This window comes from Anopheles coluzzii, chromosome 3 (assembly GCF_943734685.1).
Source record: "Anopheles coluzzii chromosome 3, AcolN3, whole genome shotgun sequence".
Classification (NCBI taxonomy): Eukaryota; Metazoa; Arthropoda; class Insecta; order Diptera; family Culicidae; genus Anopheles; species Anopheles coluzzii.
The window spans coordinates 42,858,862-42,878,617 of record NC_064671.1 but is presented as its reverse complement, the minus strand read 5'-3'; the positions used below and the strand labels follow the sequence as shown (position 1 = coordinate 42,878,617).

At 40.8% G+C, this 19,756-nt stretch overlaps 1 protein-coding gene across 2 annotated transcripts in view; it reads left to right on the top strand.

The window, feature by feature from the left end:
* Positions 1 to 19,756, top strand: part of LOC120956892 (ATP-binding cassette sub-family C member Sur) — a 69,082-nt gene that overhangs the window by 27,689 nt on the left and 21,637 nt on the right. For both annotated transcript variants that reach the window (XM_049608104.1, XM_049608103.1), the window contains exons 6-13: positions 1,913 to 2,050; positions 2,749 to 2,911; positions 6,429 to 7,286; positions 7,419 to 7,524; positions 16,431 to 16,692; positions 17,275 to 17,412; positions 17,748 to 17,884; positions 18,341 to 18,440. In XM_049608104.1, coding sequence (XP_049464061.1) covers positions 1,913 to 2,050; positions 2,749 to 2,911; positions 6,429 to 7,286; positions 7,419 to 7,524; positions 16,431 to 16,692; positions 17,275 to 17,412; positions 17,748 to 17,884; positions 18,341 to 18,440 — 1,902 coding nt within the window. The remainder of the gene's footprint in view (positions 1 to 1,912; positions 2,051 to 2,748; positions 2,912 to 6,428; positions 7,287 to 7,418; positions 7,525 to 16,430; positions 16,693 to 17,274; positions 17,413 to 17,747; positions 17,885 to 18,340; positions 18,441 to 19,756) is intronic.

The following is a 19,756-nucleotide window of genomic DNA, read 5'->3' as shown; positions in this document are numbered from 1 at the left end:
AAGCCACCGGCACACGGATGGTATGTTAATAATCCTGCTAACCGTTTATTCTTGTGTATTGATCCCTCTAACCGCTTCGCCAACCGACGAAAGCTGCTGGTATAAGCGTTCCGAGCGATAGAAGTGGGACTCTGTTTATTCGTATTTAATTTGTCACTGTATGGAACAAGCGGGTGCAGGGCACAAGGTCATCCTGTGTAGAGGGCATAATTAGGATTGAAGTGAAACTTTTTCCTTCCACCCAGCCAAGCAACATCGTAAGGTTTCGGAAGTTTTCCAATGAATGTTTTACTACCGCTAAGATGACCGGCAGCAGTTAGTGAGGAAGCATAATAGCGTTTATGCCGCCCATTAACATTCCACCCGGTGTAAGGCCATTTGGTGCAGGTGCAGCACCCTTCTTCTGCCCCACTAGCAAAGTTGCTGATTGTTGTTGTGTAAATAATGCCGAGCGCGTGCGGCACCTTCAGTGAATGTTGCCTTTGGTTTCTTTCTTTTTTGGTTCACACGACAGTTTCAACACTTTAAACGTTAATAGGCACACAGCCATTAAAAGTTATCGGCTGTGGAGTGGTGAGTTAAAACTTTGGCTTATAAGTGATCAAGAGTAGTGTGTTAATTTAATCTTATTTAAATACAGACAACACGTTCTTACCTACTACAGGCAGGCTAAAGTGAGGCCAGCGCAAAAAAAGACGAAGTTCTACGAAAAATGGCAGAGCAAAAATGAATATTCAATATCGTAAGCCACTTCTTCCGTTTGAATGACACATTTCGTTGTCACCGTTTCTAGGTGCTGTAATTAGAAGCTTTTCTTTGCCTTCACCCACAGTCATCACTGGCCCCAAGCACGGAAGTAAAAAAGGTGAAAAGTAGGTCAGCGGGAGTGAGATAATTTGAAATTACAAATTACTCGCTGACATTGAAGTGACTCGTGCAGCGGTCCACCCTCTAGTCAGCAGTTGCTGTAGCAATTTAGGGCCGTGGGGTTGAATAGTGAAAAGGAAAAGGAAGAAGCAACTTACTTGCAGTAAGACGACTAATTTCTTATTCAAGTTTTGGTCACTGGCGAGAGATTCAAAGCTTATAGCGAGAAACAAGCTAAGCGCTTTTCTTATTTCCATTTACCATGGTTGCGGGTGACGATGAACAGCGTTGAGGGATTTCTCTCTCTCTCTCTCTCTCTCTCTCTCTCTCTTTTTCTCTCTCTCTCTCTCTCTCTCTCTCGCTCTCTCTTCCTCTCTCTCTTTCTCTCTCTCTCTCTCTCTCTCTCTCTTTTTCTCTTTCTCTGTCCCTCCCAATATCGTGTTATTATTGTTGTGTTTTTTCCGGGTTAATAAAGAAATTTTCCACCACTGTTCCGCAGGGTCGAAGAAATGAAGACCACTGTGAAGAACGCAATTGGCAGCGTTTTTTTGTGTGTGTTTGTAGAATATCGTTTTAAGTGCACTTGCTCAAATGACACTGAAAATAATAGTGATAATGATGGTGATGATGATGGCTCAGACGATCGTACAGCAACAAAGTCTGACGGTGATGGCACTTGAGGCACCGACCAACCGCTTCTTCTGTTAGTACAAAAAGAACCCTCTTCGGCATCATTCATTCCGGTAGCGCACGGTGGTAATGAGTAGAAACAATTTTCAATTCATTACCCTACGGGCACGATAACCGCTTGCTGTGCCCCTGCGTGGGATGGTAACCACCCCTTGCCCTTTATATCAACTCTTGCTATGATTTACTGTCCTCCCTACCTGTTTACTTTCACTAGCTAGCAAAGAAACCAGGCGTTACTTTGGGGGTGGCTCAGCAGCCCCGTTCACCGTCGTACGCGGGCAGCAGCTCTCAGTGTATCTTTTTTCTTCTTCTCTTGTGTTTCTATAATTACTTCTTTCCTCCATTTTCTTACTAGATTGCCGTCGTTATGTACCTGCTCTATCGTCAGCTGGGGATTAGTACGGTAATTGGATCGGTCGTTTGCATCGTCACGATGACACCGTTGCAGCTGCTGATCGGTAAGCTGATGGCGGCCAACTCGAAGAAAGTCTCGGTATGTATTGGTTGGGGTCGGTTAGGGTGGTTTATGTTGCTGATGGGCGAGCTTTTGTCGTCAAAGTATTAATTCATTATTTTAAGAACGGATGTTCAGTTGAAATATAAATAAAGATACGGTTTGTATTGATCAGAGACATATTCCATTAAATACATCGAAACGAATAAAATGAGACAGTTAAAAAGTTCCTGTTTTTAAAAGGGTAGATTCAACGTTTGCAAACATACTATTTCATGAAAATTTAAATTCCATTGAATCCACCAGGAAGAACATTCTCATTAAAATTAATTCACACTAAGATACACACTCTGGTGGAATGATTTTCCCCAGATTTTACGTTTTTCGCAACTCACTGCTCATATAAGGATCGTTCATTTGCCCTTTTTATCAGTTTTGCATACAATTTTCCACCTTTCAGCGTGGAAAATGGGTACAGAGGTGAAATCTTTTGTGAGCCAGAAATTCACAGAGCCATAAAGCAGTTCGTTTCACATTTAAGCTTCGTGCCATTTTAAATTTCTCCACCACTAGGGTTGCTGTGCTAGGTGCAACTCCAGCAAGAGCCACTATTGCCGGCAACAGCTTCCAGCTTCCTGCTACCAGAGTTGCTTCCAATTTCGGTGAAGTACCTGATCTCTGATTTTCCCTATCTGTTTTCTCTTTTTCTTGCATTCATTCAAATGCTCCACCTCCAGGAATGCACCGACGAGCGGTTACGGCGCATCAACGAGGTACTGCTGGGGATAAAATTAATTAAACTGAACGCATGGGAGACCGTATTCAAAGATAAAATTTCGCAAGCCCGCCAGCAGGAGCTACGCCACCTCGACCTCGACTCAATCTACTGGACATTAATGAGTAAGTAGTAGGAGCATCCCTTCGTCTGGCATGACTTGTGTGCGCCACTAAATGGAATGGAGTGTAAGAGAGAGATCGTGGAGGGCGTGTGTGATGTGTTTTATCAGCAGGATCAGTCAAGGGAAGCGAGCTTAAATGAACAAAAACAAGCTATCAGGCAAAAAAACGGTGGCTGAAAAGTTTGCTCTTTCTTCATTCCATGAAACAGTTCAGGCGGTATGTGGAATTGTGTTTTTTTTATTCATAGAAATAACAGCAATCCTTTTGCAGCCGTTTTCACGCGTCATTCCTTTTTGGAAATAAAGATCTTCGCCTTTGAAGGCTACGAGACACTTTTTTACAGTAGTTTTAAAGCAAAAAGGAATTGAAAATGTATATCCCGAATGTTTGTTAAAGTTGTGTTAGTCTGGGCCAGTGCTAAATTCATCAACAGGGCTGTGTTTTCCATTCGTTTGTTCCACCATATGGATCCACTCTAAGGTAGAATTTTGGCATTTTTTAGCAAGTATTATTACAATAAAATGCACATTATAGGGGGTTTCATGTTGCTGAAAACTGTTTGAGCTGGGATTGAGGGATGTTTTGTGTGTGCGCATAGACTTTCCGCATAGAGGGAAAAACCGCACAAAATAAGTCAATTTCGATTAAAAAACATCCAAGAGCCACGATTTATACAGAACACAGAAAAAAACTATTTTTTTTGTGTTTTTGGTTAGAGCGCCAGCTTCTAACACATGCACTGAAAACATAAATAAAAAAATTAATATTTATCCAGCAATCAGTTAAAAAAGAGTTTTGTAATATATTTTTAAAACTTAAAATTGATCAGAATTGATCAAACACAGTATAAGCTTATTGGATAGCAAAATGATTCTGCCGCAAAGCCAGTGTTTGAAGAAAAGACGCTTATAGAGTTGTGTATAATGATTAGCGATTTGTTTCCTAATATTGCGTATAACGGCTATGCAAACTTTGTCGCTGTTCATATCCAACAATCTACAGCACCTACCATGACTATATCCTTTTGTCAGATAAGGGTCGCACCCAAAGTCTATGTAATACAGAGGTCGATGTATAGCTCGATTTTGGTCCACCATTTTGAAAGCTTGTTTTTGACAGTTAGATGAAAAAGCGTTCACAAACGATTCCAAACAACCAAACACTTTTCAGGGCAAATTGTGCATTTTGTGCACAAAACTTAGTGTAACTATACATTTCTTTCTCATGAACGAGGTATGGAAAAGTTTTTTCAGTAATTCATCACTTAAAAACGACCACAATCAGGAATCTAGTCTCTTAGCTTTGGTCCTCTTGAACTGCACATGATTTCGTCGTAATTTGGGGCACTGATCTTTTTGTAATTGATAATTACACTATAATTGTATCTTTTTTTGATATTCGTCAACTTTTTCAGTTCGTCGTAAAAATGATCGAAAATGCATTCGCACCACTGCATGCACAACAACTAAAACCTCAATGCATGCTGCGATGAAACTATTGAAGCTTTTTCATCCAGCTGTCAAAACTTTCCCACGCTTTTTCATCAAATGTTCTGGACGACTCGACCTCTCTATAGTGTTGGGAGATTCGGGATTCGGAAGATTCGAAGATTTAATCCCTAGTAAGATTCGATCGGATCGGATCCCGTTTGTAGGATTTGAATCCCTAAAAGATTCCATTGCGATTCGATTGGGATTGGGATTCGTTTGGGATTCGATTGGGATTCTGATTGAGATTGAGATTGCGATTCGATTGGTATTGGGATTCTGATTGCGATTCTGATTGCGTTTGCGATTGGGATTGCGATTGAATTTAGAGGCTGTCCCCGAAATACGCTATTAATTTGGGTCGAGAGAAACCACGTATCTTTAATTTCGGAAGCCTAATCACGCAGTTTTCAGTCAAAATATAGCAAATGTTGGTGTAATGTAGCAATTAATGAGAAGCTTTAGTCACTAAATAATTTATTTGATTTGATATTGAATAAAGGTCCGCGTCGTGGACATGTACTAATTATGATGTAAGTACTGCAAAGTAAAATAATTTGGAGTAATGACCTCTCATTCCAACTTTAACCAATTCACCCCCCCCCCCCCCCCCGCTACAAACTAGAATAAAACGCTATACCACATCGGGATTGGGATTGGGAAACAAAGATTCGAATCCCATCCAGGATTGGGATTCGAAGATTCGAATCGCTTCTGAGATTTATTTTTCCCATCACTACTCTGTATTATATAGACTTTGGTCATACCTTTGGTTTAAGGACCCAGAATTGACAATACTCTTGGATTGCCCGCTAGAATAAACCGTATGGATGAAGTTCATGTGTTTTTTCTTTGAAAAGCATTTAATGACATTAATTGTAAGTTAATTTATTTCTATTTTCATGAAAATTGGGTTCAATATTTACGATTCTATCATACATTGTTGTACAATGTTGTATAAGGCTATAATGCGCAAGAAATAAGCTTCTCTCTTAATTGCTTTGTTTCTTTTTAGTAGCTCTTGGCTCATGCTATCACGTTATCACGTTATCTTTATCACACAGCTTTTACAATTTTGTCAAAAATATTATTTAATCACCCTCAACATATTTTTTTCAAAAAAAGTTTATTTTCTCTTCGAAAAATACTTCAAGAAAGTACGTTACATCAGCAAAAAAGTGAGTGCTTCAGTAGAAAGTTACCGCACAGATGAGCGATAAGGTTATCGAATACAAAACAAAAGTGAACCTTAAACTATTTTTAAGGCTTAGAAAATAGGCTAAATTTCTTTGGCTTATTGGTTACATGGGACAATCATAAACTATATACGATTTAAAAATGGTTCTTTACCTCCTATAAATAGGTTTTTTTTTATTGATAGCCTTTTTCCAGTAATGATGATTATCAGGGAAAAATGTATCTATAAAAAAACCAATCTGCATTAAAACATCCTGTTTGTTAGGATGACTGCTTTCCAGTAGCCTGACCCTAACAAACAAATGCAACGAACCATTGACAGATGGATATTCCCTTCATTATAGTCGTTACTTTTCCACAAAAAATGGAGGATGTCACAGGCATCGAATGAGGGTTTTTTTCTCGATAGCTCTTTGCCAATGCAGAGTGCAATAGTATTTTACTATGCCACTATACCAGCCCAGATTCTAAGCGAGTGGTTTTCGTTTTTGTTACAAAGTAACGGAGCCTAGCACTCGTGCTTTTCTTTGGGAGGTACATTGAAGGTGTCATTTTGATTGAAATATGAAAGCTTTCGAATGGTTTGTGAGAGCTGTTGCCGAGATACTTCTTGGATGTGGTTGAAAGCTATTCCTCGAATGAGGTTGCTTCTAACACATTGTAACCATTTACTTGCTTTTGTGGTGTTTGTAGTGAGCAGAGTTCGATTGGCATCGGACGGGTTGTTATGCTATGTGAGTTGAAAATCAACAGTGTTGCTCTAATGATCGAAACCTACTACATTGTAAGTCGTTCATTTACTATCTTTGCTTCCTTACCTCCCCTTTTTCCAGTGTTGCTGACACACATTTCCTCCGTGCTAATTACCATCGTAACGATAGCCGTGTTTCTCGCGCTCGAAAACAACCCGATCGAGTTGACCGCCGGCCGTCTGTTTGCATCGCTAGCGCTCTTCAATCAACTGACCGTACCACTGTTCATCTTTCCCATCACCATACCGATCACACTTTCGGCCATCGTCAGCACTGGTCGGCTGGAAGCGTTCCTTGGCCAGCCGGAGGTAGAGCGGAGTTCGCTCGAAGGTATCCGTACGATGGCCCGAATTCTTAGCAAAAGTGACGCGTCGCTGGACATGGACGAAGCGGGTGACCCACAGGACGGGGACGATGCTGCAGCAGCGCAGGAACAGTGCCTGGGTGTTCCGGTCGTGGCACCACCCGATCAGGTAGAAGAAGGGCAGCAGCTGCAGCAGCCAGGCATTAAATCGTCCGATAATGTTACCGGTTCGCCGCAAACCGAGCGGAAAGCTGCTGACAATGCTGGCCCATTGCCGCTGGTGGAGGATGTCGGTGGGAAAAGCTGCAGCCAGCATTCGTCCATGAGCTCGGACCGGTCGATTAGGTGCGAGCAGGTTGACCGGGCACCGATGGCCCGGCAGCGACCGGCCAAATACCAGAAGACGGTCCCGAGCCCCCGCGTGAAGCTGAAGAAGCACAGCCAGCTGTCGGTGAGCGCACGGTTGGAGAAGTGTCGCCAGAAGCAGAAGCATCTGGCGCGGGAAATGCGCTTCGGGCTGCCCGACCATGCGGCGGTGTTTCTTAAGGACGCACGCTTCCGGTGGAACGACACGGGGGCAGACGATACCATGACACACTGTGCGCTACACATTGAGCAGCTGACCGTGCCGAAAGGTGAGCTTGCCATAGCCCGCCGAACAGTCGCCGGAAGTTGTCGAACATGGAATGCGAAATTAACCCAATTGATCTTACTCTCTCTTTCTCTCTCTCTCTTCTCTCTCTCTCTCTCTCTATTTCTTTTCACAGCCAAACTGACCGTCATTGTTGGACGTAGCGGGAGCGGCAAATCGTCCCTGCTGGCTGCGCTGCTCAAAGAGATAAATCATCTTTCCGGCGAACTGATCTGGAATAAGTAAGTTCTTTCTTCCTTTTGCTGGTTTTACTCCGGGTAATCTTTCCGCCCGCAGGCGGCACCATTTTCTAGCGGATTTTTCGTTGCTTTTTGTCAAGTATGAATGGGGATTTAGCTAACCAGAAAGGGATTGAGCGGAAAACTGATACAAAAGCGCACTCGGCCGTGTGACAATCGGCTGATTATTAAGGGGCGCATTTAGCTGCAGATTAGCACCCGCACCCGGGCGACAAATAAAAAACGTGCTCGTTTGCTTGGAAGTAAACATGGATTATCCGGTTAGCAGTGCGGGGCGAAAGGAGATGGTGTGGTAAAGGTTGCTTGATTATGAGAATATCCATTCTTTCAGCATAAAAAGAACGCACAAAAAAGGGTTAGAAAATGGCTGTTCTAAAGACGCAGCACGAATGGCCCAGAGTTTTTCACAAGAAAGAAGAAAATATTTCAACGTTTTTTCAACAATCACGATGAAAGACACAGAAAAGGGCAAGGTGGTTCTTTTTGGAGACATTGTGTTCTTCTCCTCAGTTCAACGCCTTTTTGTGCTCAAGTCGATGACATTGGGTCGAATTAATTGCTGCGGGTAATTTGCCTTTCCTTGAGAAAAATTTGATCAACACGTAAATTCACTTACATTGCGGGGTAAGGGATTTCGTTTTGATTGATAATTGATCTTAATCATCATCTATGGATAAGTTGCGGGAACAAATTTTGAACACGGAGAAGCAAATATATTTCATTGGATTGAAGGTCATTTGCTTTTATTAGATTACAGTCATTACAAAAGCAAAATTAGGAAATTTGTAACCGGGCGAATAATTTTAGACATGTCTGCCCCTACAAAACCGATCTTAATTACTTATCATAATGTAAATTATTTTTTAGTCATTATTTTTTATCTAGGCCTACATGGTGAATAAGACAGGTAAATTCAATATTTGCATCTTAGCAGTTTAGCTATTCAACGACACTGCCGGCAGTCTATTCAAAGATTGACATTAGAGGACACTTTGAATAAAACAGTAATTATAAAAAAAATATTTTCTTTGGCCTGATCGAATTTTGTTAAGTACTTCATAGTCGTATTAGAAGCAATACCTATATGTAACCACAAAATGCGAGCGATTCAGAATAAGAATGAGTAAATAGCCAATACAAAATACAGTTTTAATAATGGGTAGCCATAAATGTTGTACATAATGTGTTAATCTTTTACGATACTTGTTTCATATAATTTGGTAAACAGCTTGAACCTTATAAATTCCCAAATCCGTCTTGAATTGATTTTTTTGTTTGCCTCACTGCCCTATTTGTCATCACTATTCTAATTACATTAATAATAAGCTAGACTAAAAGACATAAACTATCCTAACCCTTAAGAAACAAGCCTTCATGCAAGTTGCTTACTATTATGTGAACGATCCTTAAGACATGGATATTATTCTTCTTCTTCTATATGGCGTAACGTCCTACGCGAATATGCCGGCCTATATAAGCATTCGAGACTTAATGCATTATCACACATCCGGCTGTGTTAATCCTTGCTACGGGGAGACCATTCTAGGTTTGAACTCATGACGGGGATGTTATTGAGTCGTACGAGTTGACGACTGTACCACGATACCGCCCGATGGGATCAATATATGAAAGTGTATGGAGGCGATGGTGTCTGGTCTTATATTATTTTACCACTAATATCAGACATGAAAAAAAAACAGCACTTTTTTCCATCATTGGGGCCCTTTCCGTTTGAAGCTCGTAGGCTGAAATTTCAGCCTGTCAGCTGTTTGCATTGTATAGCAGTTTTCGAGCAGCTATCTAAGTGGGTATAATATACAGGTGGGCTTATCCCAAGGTGTATGAATTTAGAAGACTGATTTTTATCGCTTCTGTTTCTGAATGAAGATTTTAAGAGTGTTTTGTGTATTCGTCATGCCTTCAGAAAGCTTGTTTGAACAAAAGTGTTCACCCATCCTGTCAAAAAGTGATATTCAAATTTGGTTATAAAACATGCTATGAGACCACCTGGACTACATACACTTTGATTCTGGATTTCTTCCCAAGATCTCTTTAATGCACCTTGGGATAAATGTAAACAAACCCGTGTTTTCGAGCAGGTACTCGAATCTAATTCTAGCTTTTAGGCTAAAATATTCTAGACTGAAAATCGCAGGCTAGTTTTTTTGTGTGGTTTTGTATGGATTGTTTACATGATTTCAGCCTCCAACTGTCAAACTCCACACAAAAAACTAACTAGAATCGTGGAGGCCCCCATTTTTGGCAATTGGTTAGTTATGCTATAAAACATTGGGCCTCATCGCGAACGAAAGTCGATAAAATTTATCCGATCGGTTAATTTGCTCGAGTCCACCGGTGGAATTTCTTTTCCACCGGTGGATAATTTTCTCCACCGGTGGATAATTTCTCCACCGGTGGATAACTCTTTCCGATTCGAGTAGCCATTGATTTTGCCTATCTGTCAATCATACTTTTGTTTACATTTAGAGGTGTTGTTTTGCGGAATGAATAAAATAGTAAATTTTGCTTATTTACGGACCATCTAGTGAAGAATCCACACCAGGCCTTAGACAGTACTGACTGTAGGCCTATTCAAACAATCCGGGTAAAGTGTAAAACGGGTTGTAGGCTGAACAAGTCTAGTTTAAACAAAATCGTATGAACTGGAGGACGAGGTTTGAATCCTTTCTGAGCTTGCCACCTTCACTGACGCTTGTCCTGTGCCATATACCATGTGCGTCCATCAACTCCAGCCACCGCGAACGTTGGATCCGTGAACGTCCGTATTTTACGCCCTCGTGCAGAAATATATTGAAACAACGCGGTACACTTATTCCGTGCAATATGGAGTGTCCGAAACCGCTCACGGTCTCTCGCCCTCGCCAGTCCATTATCCTGGCCTTAATGACTGACGCCTCCAAGTCATCTGGCCACTTAAATTTAAACCTACTACGCCCTCTCCGCAATTGCGGATTTAACCGTAAGCGGACTGATTGGCCGCAGGAGGCTCCGTGGATATAAAGTCCAGCATATATGGTGTGTACAGTAGTCTCATCGTGGACCTCCATGAACGATAGAGGCTCCATGGACGAAGAGACTCAAAGACTACTGGGGCCCATATATGAGGGATTCCGACCAATACCCCCCACTCCCCCAAGAAAAAAATTTAAGTGTATTTGATTCAAAGCCAAGAGATGAAATCTCCCCCCACCCCCTCTCCCTGCACAACACCTGGGACGATCGTTTTAATGCCTTGAACAATGACCGTCCACTGAAGACTGGCGAGCTTGATACGACAATGAGTGTGCTTTCACACGTACGATGATGATTGCGTCAGATATGATAAAAATAAAATAACTACGTTAAAATTGTAATGTATGTGATTCAGAAGAGAAGCTATTCAAGTGTACATATTCGTTTAAATGGATGAACAAAAAAATTCATTGGGTGACACGTTTGTCACGAGGCGTGGAACATAGCGATGTATGTGTCAATCCGAACACTCCCGGGCTGTACCCTTCCATAAGCGACCCTGAGTTTTTGGGGATAGTCCGGAAGGTACAAGTAGGCACAACACCTTCGATAGGTGCAAAACAACGCAAACGATTCCGACCGGAACTCGCCGCTCCAACGGATATGAGTTGCATATAATTTCTTGTACCTAGTGATAATACTGGTCTTCCCAATCTCGTTGCATTTACGTGTCGGAACCGATTCTAACATGCCATAAGGCCATAACATAAGGTTGGATAAAAGAGAAGGATTAGCAGAAAAGGATTTTTTTTGGGTTCTTATTTCTTAGCTTGAACTATAAAAACTAGATACCTGTTATAAACCTAATTTTATGTGTTTTGATTATTTATTAAAAAAACATGTAAATTTATATTTTCTAAAAAATTATATTTTAGCTAAATCGAGTGATAAAACATCTTAAATAACTCAAACAGCGATAAAACATCCTTTTTTGCGAGCTGTGAAACATGGTTTTTAATATTATTTAGTTTTCCACTGTTATATCAACTGGGGTGGAGCAGTAGATATGGCTATCCGACTGAAATGGTTTTTTTTATATGAAGTTTTCAACTGCATATCCCACTGCTCGACTTTTTAACCACGTTGCTATGGCGGCAAACACCATTCCACTCCACTGCCAAACCGATCGGTTAGCGAAGATTCTGATTGAGAAAACGCAATTGGATAACATTGGAATTTTGCTAACCGATCGGCTAAATTATCCACTCCGTTATCGACTTTCGTTCGCGATGAGGCCCATTGATTGGTTAAGCAAGACCTCACAATTTTTATATTCGATCTGATAGGTATAGTTGTCACGAAATTTCCTTGCACCACTTTGCAGGTAAAGATTTTTCTTAATAATTAAATAATTCAATATATTATTCATTCACCTGTGTAAAACCGTAGCCAATTTTTCGATTTAATAAAGACAAGCAAAAAGGACGTGATGGTATGAATGGTATGAAAGCTAATTGGATTTTTTTACGATCCAAACGATCAACACAATCCGAGATTGTTTGAATTGAAAATTTATCTATGGAAACGTTTTTAGCTGTTTTCCACCAACATTCCCGCTTTACCGTAAACGGGCTCGGGCACTATATCCCAGCCCTCTGCCGTTCATTGCACAGCGCATTAGTTTTTGCTGACAAGATAAAATAAAACCATACAAAGCCTCCATCACCTTTCGTAACAGTTGATCGACCTACATTTTCCGTAGGTCCCAGAAAAAAACTAGTATAAAGGTAGAATATTTACGTTATTCTTTTTGCTTGTCCAAGTCTTCCTCATCCACAACACAACTAAAGCGGATGTATAAATAAAAGTTAAGCCAATAAATTCGTCGGAAAATCAATTCATCCAAAATCCGGACCAGGAATGGGAAGGGCCAGGATGAGCATAAATAAATGGGCTGGCTACTATCGCCGGATGGGAGCAAAACGTGTTCCGCACACGTTTTCCGAATCTCGCTCCCCGTCTGCTCCTTTTTACGGTATTTATTGCAATGATTCGTTCCGCTTTCTCTACGTTTTATATTATTTTTGTCCATGTTGAAAAAACGACCTTTTTTGTATGTGTGTGTATGTGTGTGTGTGTGTATGGCAACGGCTGAGAAGTGATTTTATCGAATGTTTATGGGGCACTTTTCCGGTGTAGGTGGATGTGATTTCGCGCACCGTTCGGTGACCGGCCGCGCTGACAATAATGCTATTTTATCGGAATAGTTTGATGCTTTGCATCCTGGCGGGGGTAGAAGGAGAAAGTGGGATACACCACAGGGGCGGAGGATCCTTTTTTCGTGGTACGAAGGTTTAAATTAAAATGATAGTTCCCCGTTAACGTGCTCAAAAGCAAACAAGCACTGCGTAAACTGAAATGGGCAAGCTAAATGGCCGATGACGAACTGCACATACTCAAACACGCTTGATTTGGATCGTAGTAAATGAACAGCAACAAAAAGAGCCAAAAGAGCGGAAATGGTGTGTTGGTGAGCAAATTATCGTGTGCACTTCAACGTATGTCGAACGTACGCGTTACTACTGCTGCCCTCGTGATGCATGCATGCGTTCAATCAACCAATCGAATTGTGATCCTTCGTTCGTTTGTTGGATGAGCTTTATGATCCGATTTCCGGGAAAAGCAGATGCTTTACGAGCGTTGGCATTGGATTTATGTAGATTCACATTTGATCGATTCAGTGCTTTATCAAACGATGCATTTGATAAGGGAAAGGAGGCAATGTTTGATGGTTTCGGTATGACTTTTATTTAAATATTTACATTGAACGTATGTAATGGAAGACGTTGAATGATTTAATAGAGCTGCATTTTTAAAGTTAAATATATTAAATAGCTCAAACCATAGTTTAAGATACGTAAAACAATTTTTTACTTATTTTTCACTAACTTTTCTACCGACATCTATGAATGTGAAAATTAAAATCCGTTTGATTCGTTATTTTATAAATTTGTTTGCTTTCCGTTTATTTCGCTCTGTTTCGTTTCTTACATGAAAAGCCTCGAAGAGCCGTAAACCATTAGAACTTATGGAACTTATGGAAGCAATTGTTATCGGAATCAAGCTAACTGAATCAATGAAACGTTTTCGTATGGTGTGTGGCTTTATTAAACATTTTTAAAGTAAATTTGACATTTGACGGGGTGTCAACGCTGCATGCAAACATTATCTCTAGTGTGGGGTTTCTTAGACAAATCGCATTTAAACAAACGTAGAATCGCTTTGTTCTTTTTAATGTTAGCTCATTCACGTTAGTTTTAGCAAGCTTATAATTTTTAATCGATGAAAGTTATAAACAGTGTAAAGCAGTGTTTTTCATATAATTTAATTCAACTTTAATTCAAATTCAATTTAAAGTTTCATTCAATTCACACTATGATAAATTAAAATAAAATTAATTTTTTTGCAATAATCTAGGATTTACCATATCAATCAAGATTTTTTAGTCCAGAATATTAAAATAACATTTTTTACACCATTTAAGAAAATTACTTGCATATATTGATGAGATATTTTCAATTTTGCTGAAATATTCCTCAAAACAGTTACGAAATAAAAATAGCACCATCGTAAAAAAATTATATTATTTCCCGGGATTTCGTTTAAATTATGAATCATTTTCGAGCATTCGACATTCAGAAAATAAGTGTTACTCAAAAAGAAGCATAATAAATGTTACATTTTTTTCGTTCGATTTGCATCATTGGTCTGATTGCAGCATCTGGCGTATGAAAAAAAGTGAAAAATTGGAAGAAGTGGAAAAATTAATATCGTTTAAAAAATTAATAAGCAGTGACGGGTTTACAGTATCGGGGGCCCCAAGCAGTAAGAATTGTTGAAGCCCGCTGTACATGATTATGGGGGGGGGGGGGGGGGGGGGGGTACCTGGAATCCGTCTTGGATTATGCAACATTTCAAATTAAATTTTGTTGCTCCCAGAAGGGGGGGGAGGAGGAGGGGGTGCATAGGGTTCGTCTAGCACTGGGGTCCAACGTCCATCACCCATGGGCGCCTTTTTGCTAACACAGTGCCATATTCTATCAACTGTTATAGATAATGGTCTAAAGATTCGTGGGGCCCCTCATTGACGGGGCCCCCTGCAATTGCTTACTTTACTTACCGTTAAAATCGCCACTGCGTAGAAGTATTTATTCCCCATTACGACCATGAAGACGATTCAAGTATCTTTTAAACAGATTTTTTAGTTGGCAGAATAATCAAAAATATTGAAAAAGACATTACTTTGAGCAAACACAAAGTCTCACGAATGTGCTAGGAATTAACTTTTTACATTTATAAGATCATCAATAAATGATCAGCATCTAAAACACATGGCTCCGTGGTAATGAATTAAGTCTCGAAAGCCTGTATAGGAAGGCATGTCTGCGTAGGACGTGACGCCAAATAGAAGAAGAAGAAGAAGTAATATTGTTATTTATATAACAATCTACTATGACAAAAAAATATTTTCAAAGTTTGTATAGGCTAAAGTATAGATAAATGAATAAATAAATAAACAGATGAATAAATAAATAGATGAATAAATAAATAAATAAATAAATAAATAAATAAATAAATAAATAAATAAATAAATAAATAAATAAATAAAAAAATAAATAAATAAATAAATAAATAAATAAATAAATAAATAAATAAATAAATAAATAAATAAATAAATAAATATTCATTCACCTCACTCATTTGGTTAGTGTTCTCTGACGAAATCTCAGAAAAGTAAATAAAAGTCCAAACCCCATAACGTTTTATTCAATGCTTGATAGAAAACACAACGCTTGGTATCTTTTTCGTTGTTGCAGACAGAAACGAAGCATTTGATCAAGTGCAAACAATCAGTGACAATTCTTATTCGCTGTACATATAGTAGCTGTGCCTGGTGTGCCTGGTTGGTACGGCACATTGAATTGCGCTCATCTCTTACCACCCCCAGGGAGAGCGGACCTGAAAACGGTTGTTAATCGAATCCGTTTCGCTGGTTTGCCGTCCGTATGTCCGTACTGTTTGGACTGTATTGCAATAGATGAAGAAACGTATGTGTGTGTGTGTGTGTGTGTGTGTGTGTGTGTGTGTGTGTGTGTGTGTGTGTGTGTGTGTGTGTGTGTGTGTGTGCGTGTGTGTGTGTGTGTGTGTGTGTGTGTGTGTGTGTGTGTGTGTGTGTGTGTGTGTGTGTGTGTGTGTGTGTGTGTGTGTGTCGTGTTTGTTCCGATCTCGAACCTGGCATAAGGGCAGTAGCAGCATTGTTTGGTAAGTTAATTCGTTGCAATACCTTACTTTCGAACGGAGGAATGGAAAAGAGCAGCAGATGATTTACATTTACTGCTTATTTGCCTTTGTAACATTTAAAGTAATGTTTCGAAGCAACCTAAGCTTCATACTACAACTCCGATTCGTTCTAAATCTAAAACCAAACGCATAAAGCCATCTCTAGTGAGCACAGAGTTCCCTTGGAAATGTACAAGATCGTCCATAACGGCACCGTCCCATCCATTCCGGCTTGATTGAGAGTTTCGTTCAATGGTGTGACAGACCGTAATTGGGTGTTTGTGTGTCTCGCAATAGACTCCGGCGCTCTAAGTCAACCTGTCGAAAGCAGTGCGCTGCAGTTAGAGTCAAGTCAGTTCGTCGAATGTTAGGAGAAAAAAAGCATGTACACCGTTTATGTTCTATGCGTTTTAACTTGTTCCCCTCGGTTTGTTCGGCTGTTTGTTTTGTCAACGAAACCGTGCGGAGGTAAAAGGTGCATTGCACTTGCAGCCACCAACAGTTGTCATGTTTCTGTTTGTTCTCTCACTCACGATCCGTTTTTCCGTTTCGGGGTGGGTTGTTTTTTGTTTCAGATACTCATCGATTGCGTACGTTCCGCAGAAACCGTGGCTACAGAACGCCACCATCCGGGAGAACGTCCTGTTCGGCGAGAGCTTCCGGCCGAAACGGTACGACCGGGTGCTGCGGGCCTGTGCACTGAAGCCGGACCTCGACCTGATGCCTGCCGGCGATGGGACGGAAATTGGCGAACGTGGCCTGAAACTGTCCGGCGGTCAGCGGCAGCGTATCGCCATCGCCCGGGCCCTCTACTCTTCGGCCAACGTCGTAATATTGGTAAGTGTATGTGCGTTGTGGGCGGTGGAGGGGTTTTTCGTGTTTTGTTTTATTTATTCGGCGCTTTGATTTGATTGTGCTCGGGAGAAAGTTAATTGGTTTTAGATTTTTTTTAAATTTTAAATGTCTTTTTCAAATGTGTTTTGATTGAACAATATAGTTGTATCGGTTATGATTTTTGAATCAATATTTTTTCTTGGCTATGTATATTTTTTACATTCTATTTCTCTACTATAATTCCAGACAATAGAGCAGTGTCTTCTGTTCAAAACTTCCATTTTTGTAAACAACAAATAGTACTACTAAATCAATACATTTTATTTCATTTGTTTAGATAAGTTTAAACTATTTTGTTCATTTATTTATCATTATACGTGTCTGCATTAATGAATCTTCATTCATTTTTGTGTGTGTAATTAAGTTGCTGTTACCTCTCCATATTTTATATTAAGTTAGGAGTTTAGTATTTTATAAGGTTTGCATTTTATTTTGCTGTTAAGCTATGTTTTCAATCTGTTTCCACAATACCAATGCCCTGACTCGGTACTAACTGATTGAGCATGATTCTTTTATTCTTCCCAGGATGATCCATTGTCCGCCCTAGACAACGAAGTCGCCATGGACGTTTTCGAGAACGGTGTCCACCGGATGCTGGCACGCCAAAAGCGAACCATCATCCTGGTCACCCAGAAGGTGCAGCTGGTACATCGAGCGGACAATGTAAGTCAACCCGCCACCCTGGTGTGTGGGCACCATCATGGCCGCATCCCGGTAGAGTGATAGACGTCCGGGAAAAAGTGGGTTTTGCCGGGTTCCGCTTCCTAGCAGTGAACGTTTAATGGCTTTCTGGTTTCTTGGTTTGCTTTTTTGTTACTTCTCTCCTTTTCTCTCTCACTTCCTCCTCTCCTCCCCCGGGCACTGTACCACTGCGCGGACATTCCATTAACTAAACCGTTTGGATTTTCGGCCGGCACGGATGATTGGACGACATCAACTGGCGGACGATTCGTGCAAAACGCTGCTGCTGCTGCACCATTCAACCATCGTGCTACCAGATCGTGGTGATGGAGGGAGGCACGGTCAGTGCAACAGGTTCGCTAACGGAAATCGAGAACAATTATCCGCACATCCTGCGGGAGTGGAATGCAATTATTGCAAAGGAGCAGCAACAGTCGAGCGAAGCACAATCGAGGTAATTAGAAGAACTATTTGCTGCAAATCGTTGCTGCACACCGACCGTCACACAGAGTCCACAGGACCGGTATCCCGGGAAAGCGACTCACATTTTCTCGTTCTCGCTATCTGCCGTCTTTGACCATATCGGGCACGGTATTTGGTAAAACCTAAGCATGCAGCGTTCCGGTGTTTGGGGCGCTTTTTCTTGTTTTAATCAGTGGCTATTTACCCGACAAAATACCATGCGCAACAGGAGTGCAGTTGTTGACGATTGCACTGCAGGCTGCTTCCATCTTAGAGTGGGAGGAGACTGACGTGCCATTTCCGCCCCAAGCTCTGTGGTTAATGATCGTTCTGTTTTTGCTTTGTTTTACTCTCCCATCGGTGGGTGTTTATTTTTCATCCAATTTGCTGCCTCCAAACTGTGTTGCGGCATTGCATTTGAACAACCTTCGCGAACGACACTTTGAAGCCCGGGACGGACGGCACGGGAACGATGGAAGCTGTTCAAAAACATCTCTCGAATTAGCTTTCAGCGGAACCATGCAACCGAGGAGAACGATTTCATGGAGGTAAGTGTTGCTGCGAAGCGATTTTTATCATTACACTCGCACAGTTATTTAAATTCCATTATTTACTGTGAAAAACCCCATTATGTAAAGAATTCCTTTGGAATAGTAATTTTGACATGTATTTTGATAAAAACTTTATAGTGATTTTGCTAAATAGGCCGTTCTGAAGGAAAAAAAAAATCAATTTTAGTTTTATACTAGAATTAATTAATTGTACGGACAATCTTCGCATAAAGAACCATGGTTCCAAGAAGGAAAAATTCCGCCAAAAAATTCACAAGTTGTACTTTGCATAACACTCTGGGCGCTTATTTAGTAAGAAATCATAAAAAAAACACAGCTGAGGTCCACTTTCACTCGATCACTGAATGAGGCTTAATGAGTTGAGCTTACTTATGATTTAGTCATTTATGGGAAATTGAAAAAATCTTCATAACACATTTTCACAACCAATACAACTGAGAACGCCTTAATTTATGCAAAGTGTACATCAGATGTGTCTTAATAACACATTTAAGCTCTATGTGGCTCATGTGTTGAGCCTTCGTTTTAAGATAAATATTGATATTAGAGAAGAAAAAAACGTCTTCTCACATCCACGACGCTATGTTTGCTTGCGTCATAATATTCCTGGAAGTTTCCATTTGAGCCGGTTCCTTCCTCATGTTTCTCGGGTTTCTGCCACCGGCCCGGTACACTTCACTCAACCAGATAATCGTTCGCTTCGTTTGATTATGTTTTGTATACAGTAAGCACACCAAGACCCAGTCCAAGCAACCCACAGCCCGTTGCTGCTGCTGATGATGATTATTGGAAAGTTTGTAGATTTCACAGCCAGTGCCCGGGTGAAACTTTTTGAGAATGTTCATTTAGCAGTGAAGTTAACTTTTTCCCGATAGTCGCTTCAGCCACCGATCGAACCAATTGTTCCGATTGCAAAACTCGACAGCAACAAAAATAAGACGGCAAAACCCGGCACCCCGGCTATAATAAGGACGCAATCCCAATACAAATACGATTCTGCGGCTGAGCTAGTCGCTTCGAACGGCAAATTAATATGCTCAACCGAAAAGAAATAAAGAGATAAGTGGTGGCCGTGGTGGCGCAGGCCCCTGCCCGCAGTCTTGTCGATGGTAAACTTTTGAGCTGTGAAAAGTTTATGCCTCTCCCATTCTCCCCCGATCCTGCTCGTATACGTTGCCCGCTCATGTAAGCCCCAACTTTTGGCACTGTCTTTCTTCCAAACGCCAAACGATTAACCTCGAGAATGTTGGTGGTGACTAAATCGGGTGGTGCGGACCATTCCCCCTACTGCT